Genomic DNA, 6,271 nt, shown 5'->3' with positions numbered 1-6,271 from the left:
GGGGGGTGTTAGTGACTGTTGACTCATGGTACAAAAGCCCTTGTCTGAGAATCACAAAATGAGACCTCTAATGCTCGCACTGTGTTTTAGTGGTTAAGCAGCACTACGTATCTATTATTGTTGATCGTTTGACCTCCTGTGTGGGGAAAAAAAATACGGCTGACCCTTCACTGAGAATATTCAAAATAATATACTTTGCATTTATGGCAGGCATTTTAAACAAGTTAAAGAAGTGATGTGAAAAGATTGGCCGTCAGTTTTCATGAATAAAAATGTGGTTTTGTTCCTCCAGGTATTTGAGAGAGACAGGACCAAGACATGATGTCCATTGGAGCTGATAGCTGACACTGTAGAATGAGAGAGGATGGAACAGACAGACAACCCTGCCCCTGAGAGCAACAACCCTAATGGGTTTGTCAACCGAGTGTTTAATGTTTCTCTGGATGTGGAGAATGAAACCAGCAGTGTTTATATTCAGGAGACTGGGTCAGGGCCTGCAGAGGTGCAGGGAGAGACCCAGTCTGCCTCTCCTCAGACCCCTGTCAAGGACAGACAGGAGGTCAACCGGAGGCCTCGTGCCACAGGGGGCATCTGGAAGATTTTGAACCGAAAGAGAGCTGTCTCAGAGCTGGAGCGCCGACCCCACTCCATGATCCTGCCCGGAGAGGCTTCCATCCCTAAACTCTCGTTTGCTGACAAAGTTCGCTCTTTCAAGAAGCTTAAATCCCCCTCTGTGTTTAGAGGGAAGGCAGGAAAATTGTCCACTGCCAAGTTTAGCAGCTCCTTGGTGGATGAGGACTCCTTCTGCCGCGACATTGGCACTCCTCAGCAGTCCAGCAGGGGCACACTTAGACACCGTAGCAAAAGGCACTCGTATGCTGGCTACACAGCAGAATTTGAATGCTCGTTCGAAGACCTTGACCTCACAGCTCCTATAGACGGCCACCAGCCCACTGTACTGGGAGAGGCTGTGACTCAGAATGGTTGTAAACCATCAGAAAGAGTTTGCTATACTAAAAGGAGCCACAACAATTCAACCAACTGTAACAAAACAGCTGCAGGTTGTGAAGAGCCTAGCATTAAAGGTAGCCCAAACCCCCACCAGGGTAGAGGAAGGAGGCACAAAGATGTGTGGAGTTACTTGAGGAGGATTTCCCTTTTGGGAAAGGCCAATCCTGTCTACTCAGAGAGAAGTTTTGAGTCTGAGCTTCATTCTTTGGACAAGACCATGGACTCAGATTATGGTTCTGTAGACTTCGAGAGTGTCAGAGACTTTCAACCACCGCCTCCGAAACACTCTGACGCCAAGGGGCATTTCGGTGGCCTGTTCAAGTTTTTCAACAGTGTAGCAGAAACAGCCAGAAAATGGCGGACAACATCGCACTCCTTCTCTCCTCCAGAGGGAGAGAGGACTCAGATGAGCTCCCCTCGGGCCCCAAAGCACACAGTGGACAACATTCACAGTGTGTCCCTGACACTCCACAGTGACGGACTTCCAAAATCCCAACCTGTTCCATCATCTCCAGTGACCACTAAATCCTTACACTCCAGTAGCTTTGACAGCGAGGCTCCAGCACCTGTGACAGGTGGACGATCACCTAAGGTGGTCCTGAAAGCCTTTAGGGCATGCCCGGGATCTCAAGCTGTCAACGGCCTTCAGAGCTCTGATGACAGAGACAAACATATAGACAGAGAGACAAACCACAGGTCCACAGCCATAGTAGAGAATCATATCCCCCAGTCAGGTGCAAACACAGAGACTAAAAAAGAAGCAGAGGTCGAAAGGGATCCATTAAACTGTCTCTGTCAAGAGGAAAAGGTAGAGGGCCAGACAGGAAATGTGCAGGATTCCAGGGATGCTCCACCTGACTCCCACCAGATACAGGAGGTGAATGCCCAATCACAACAAGGTGATAAAGAGAGCACAACCAATAGTGTACCAGCATCAGATTCCACAGAGGAAATATTTAAGGTATGTGACTTTAATTACAAAATGAGCTGTGTGAATTACCAGACAATACATTTTAATAAATACATTTGTTAAAGAAGTCAATCATTTGTTTTGTTAAAGTACTAATGTGTTTTTTTAGACAACGCCATTTTCATGTATACATAATGTGTCTCACACATATGCCATAACCACATTCCATTGCAGGCTTTTCCCACATCATTAACATTACCAAAGGCATGCATCATGTAATTACTGATCAAAATATCATTTATGTAACTGTTTTAACCACGGCCATTCTTTTGCTTCTTAAAATCATCAACAACAAACTCGAACATAAATGCGACCAGTGCTGTTACTCATTTCCTCATGGTATAAGCCCTAGGTGTGGTTCATTAACTGGCAGGGAGAAACAAAAACATTCAAGACACCAGCCTGTGAGGACATGGGCACCTACTCTACAGTTGTCCTTTTGCCCCATCTGTTGGAGAGAGGAGGAAACAGTCAGTAATTACAATGGTGGACGACATCATATTAGAGGAGTTTGTCTTTCCCTGCTTAGCCAGGAAAGTGTATGAAAGGAAAGCCATGTTTCTCATAAGGCTGTCTGTGTGTAACTGCAGTAGCCCTACCGCTCTGTGACGTCTCCACTTCATGACGGCACCCTTCCCTTCTCACTCCAGTGGAGGCATTAGTCATCTCCCTTCTAGTCACACCAACGAGTCAGGACATGTTAGCCCCAACTCCTAATGACAAAATGAGATGTGACATCTCCATACTCAGCACACTTTCATAGGGGTTTATTATGCAAAGGCAACGGGCTGTGGGAATCTGTGTTTTTGGCAAGGGTGTTAATGTGCAATCTTGCAATAGTTTAGGAGAAATGATGAGTCCAGGAAAATCCTCCTCCCTAATCACCAACCGTTAGCATATTAAATCCACCTGTCTATTGTATTTTTTTTCCCTTTTCTGTAATTTTACTGCCCGTAAAGAGCAGTCTTGGCACTTGTGGTTAGCTACTGATGCATTGCAATTAGGAACATGTGTTTATGGCTAATAGAATATGTTTTAAAAAGGAATTAAAGGAATTATGGGGTATATTTTGTTTAATCTATAGAGACGTGCCTCCTAATTCCCTACACAAGAAATACATTGTTGCACCTTTATCTGGGCCAAATTGCTGAGTATCTGTGCCAATCACAGCTGTGTGAGCAGATTGCCAGCCAGACAGGCTGCAGTGTAAGACAGCCGGGCCCAGCCGTGCCCCACTCTAGCACAGAGAAGACCTCTGTACCTCACAAGCCCCTGCGCCCTCGTCCTCGCCCGGCCTCAGCTGTACTGGACCTGTGGAGGCCCAACCCGGACCGAGAGCTCTACAGCCATTATAGTGAGGTTGGCTCACTATGCCGGCGGAGACGCAGGCCTGCTCCCACCATGCAACACTCCCCGGGGCAGAGACGGATGGCTGCTCGCTCCAGGCCTTGCTCTGTCATAGAGACCAGTGTTACTAGGGAGACGCAGTCCACGGAGCTGCACCACAGAGTAAGATGTCCAATGACAGACACAAGCATTTATGCATAATTTCACTGAGAGTAAACAATGACATAAACATCTTCAAATAAGCAGTCCCATAAATATCTAGTATAAATGTATGTATATCCAGTAGACTGAAAAAATGAAAGAAGGCACAGTCTCACTAGTAGTATCCACCAACTCACTGATAAATATAGCCCAAGCCCATAATGAATCAAACACACACTACAGACTTTGAAGGGCAGCCCAGTACTAACCTAGTATTTATACACCACTCACTGTTAGCTGCAACAATGCATGCATGCTCTGCCCCATTTATAAAGGCCTGTATTTCTGGATGCCGCTTTTCCCTCGGCTCACCTCCCCCTTACCCTCCCTTTCTCCTTTTCTCTCTCCCTTTCTTCCTCTTTCTTTCTTTGTGGCTTCTGATTCTCTCTCCCTCACTCTCTGTCTTTCTCTGTGGCCAATTTTCTGCCTCATCGCTCCCATAAGCTCTACCTCTCGTTGCCCTAACTCAGAGTCAGTTCATTTTAACCTGAGAGACCGCCCGGTTGGCATGATGTATAGTCTCTCATGGTTTGCTGCAGGGCATGCACACCGACCAATGCACCAGAATAGACTTGCTGAATGTGAAATACTTTAATTCACTGCAAAAAAGGGGACAAAGGCAGTAAGGAAGACATTTTTTGAACGTGAAGGGCAGGAAGATGTGCATTCAACCTTGTGTGTGTGAGTGTGTGCATCGAAGTAACTCTGTATGGAATACAGGAGATGCCCTAACTACTCAGTACCCTCTAGGCCTTGTCTCGCCCCCCGGGTGTGTCACCGCTAGAACCCCCACTCAGGGCATCTCTCCAGCGGTGCCGCTCCCTGCCGCTGGCCCCGAGCACTCTCACTGCCTTGGCGCTGCTCCTGCCACAGTCAGGTACCATTGCATATTTTTATTTGCCATTAATATGCAGACTGTTGATTGATGTGTGTTTGTTAAATTGATCATCTGTCTGCCCGTCTGTCTGCACGTGTCTGTCCCCCAGACATGGGTCAGTCGTCATCGTCAGTGCGTCTGCGGTCTGGAGGCTCTGGTAGCTGCAGGAGAAGGAGGCTGTTAAGACCTGGTTCTGAACCACTGCAAGTCAACATTGTGAGTCCAACGCACGCCCTCATAAACATACACACATAAATACAGATCGATCTAGTCACTGCTTTTACTCTTCATTCTGTCAAGCGTTCAAGGCCTTTAGAGTGATTTATAAAAAAGCGCTCTGTGTACAAATTTATAACAACTACTGTGACCGCCGTATATACGATACTAAGTGCCTTTACACTCACTCACACGCCCATGTCACACTGAGTTTGTTCACCTGTCACATATATGAGCATATGTAGATGAGATAATAGGGTCTTTAAATGAATAACCTCTCACTCACGCTGGTAACATTTAACTTTTAACACATAATGTGGATATGACAGCGCTCTGGTCAATGTTTCATATCAGATAATGAAGGAACTGATCCGTGAAGATGGTGGCCATGTGGATTAATGTCATCTAGTACTCTTAGGCCATTACTCATCCTGAAGTGGGTACCCAACATTTCAGATGTTTTTTTCCACTGACGAGGGCACATGCAGACAAATGGACTGAATTTCACAGCAGAAAAAGGAATGACATTAAATCGTTTTCATATACCTGGTGTGCTGGCATCTGTGAGAAGTGTAACGTGTCCTTGTCAGTCGTGTAAAATTAGCTTCAGAGTACGTTGGAGTAATACTACGCAGGAAGTGAAACCAGGCATTTGAGAATCCGTGCTTTGATGTGCAAGTGGCCTCAGGGGGATTCTAGTGGAAGGAGATGCAGAGTTTCTCTGAAACATCCTGACGGGGTAGTGAACATTTCTGGGATTGTGTCCAACATCTATACCTACAGAACTGCAATGCATTGGGCTTAACACTGTTTACATTATTATTTGATCATGCTAAATTGAATCTCTGCAGAGTTTCATCGACGCCTCTGTTTTTCTATCATTGAGTGAAGAGCATCATGCATAATGTTTCATAGCACGTTTCATTTAGAATTATAAATACATATTCATTAACATTTAGTATGAGAGAAGTGTTTTCCCACTGAAATATATGCTCTGTGTAACTTAACAAGTGTGCACAATATTGGGAAGTTATGTGGGTAGAGCTTTTCTACAATAGACTCCAAATCAAACTATTTACAGGGAGTCAGTAAGGATTAACTACACCATTTGTAGTACAATAAGTAGTCCATTTTCATGAGATATGCTGTCTGCTCAGCTGCTGAATTATGAGCCCCGGGCTTTCAGTCCTGGCATGTCTTTGCATTGAAATTTAGTAAACTGTGTCTTTGTGGTGATACTACTGCATTTAAGCTTTGATTCTAACTTTTTCTTGCTGGTCTAAATAGTGTTTGTGAGCCGCTGCACGTTGTTGCCATGACACTCGCTGGCTCCTGTTCATCTTCTTGCTTCTATCTTTAGGCAGCCTTTTTAAGTGTGAGCTAAATAGAGAAAGTGTGTGGGTGAGAGAGAGAAAAAGGGGTGGGAGAGAATCAGAGAGGGGAAGAGAGATGCTCCCTTTGTATGTGCACTTCTGTGTCGTGGCCCTCCCCTGGGGTAGGGACCGTGGACTCATAACACTGCAAATGTCTTGTGTGTATTTGAATGGTGAGGGAAGTTCATTTGTAGTGGGCTCTGTAGCTATGACTGCATCTTGAGCATCGAGGTAGCATATATATATATATATATATTTATATATATATACTGTATA

At 45.3% G+C, this 6,271-nt stretch overlaps 1 protein-coding gene across 4 annotated transcripts in view; it reads left to right on the top strand.

The window, feature by feature from the left end:
* LOC118333264 (rho guanine nucleotide exchange factor 9) overlaps positions 1-6,271 on the top strand; it is a 44,229-nt gene that overhangs the window by 1,387 nt on the left and 36,571 nt on the right. For 3 of the 4 annotated variants that reach the window (XM_035668825.1, XM_035668826.1, XM_035668827.1), the window contains exons 2-5: positions 293-1,972; positions 3,152-3,490; positions 4,280-4,406; positions 4,516-4,622. In XM_035668825.1, the coding sequence (XP_035524718.1) occupies positions 365-1,972; positions 3,152-3,490; positions 4,280-4,406; positions 4,516-4,622 (2,181 nt within the window). In that variant the 5' untranslated portion in view covers positions 293-364. The remainder of the gene's footprint in view (positions 1-292; positions 1,973-3,151; positions 3,491-4,279; positions 4,407-4,515; positions 4,623-6,271) is intronic. The other variant, XM_035668829.1, reaches the window with a different exon arrangement.

Source organism: Morone saxatilis, unplaced genomic scaffold (genome assembly GCF_004916995.1).
Source record: "Morone saxatilis isolate NCDOM2014 unplaced genomic scaffold, NCSU_SB_2.0 Contig22, whole genome shotgun sequence".
NCBI classification, from domain to species: Eukaryota; Metazoa; Chordata; class Actinopteri; family Moronidae; genus Morone; species Morone saxatilis.
The sequence above is the reverse complement of the archived record's forward strand: the minus strand, read 5'-3'. Positions and strand labels throughout refer to the sequence as shown.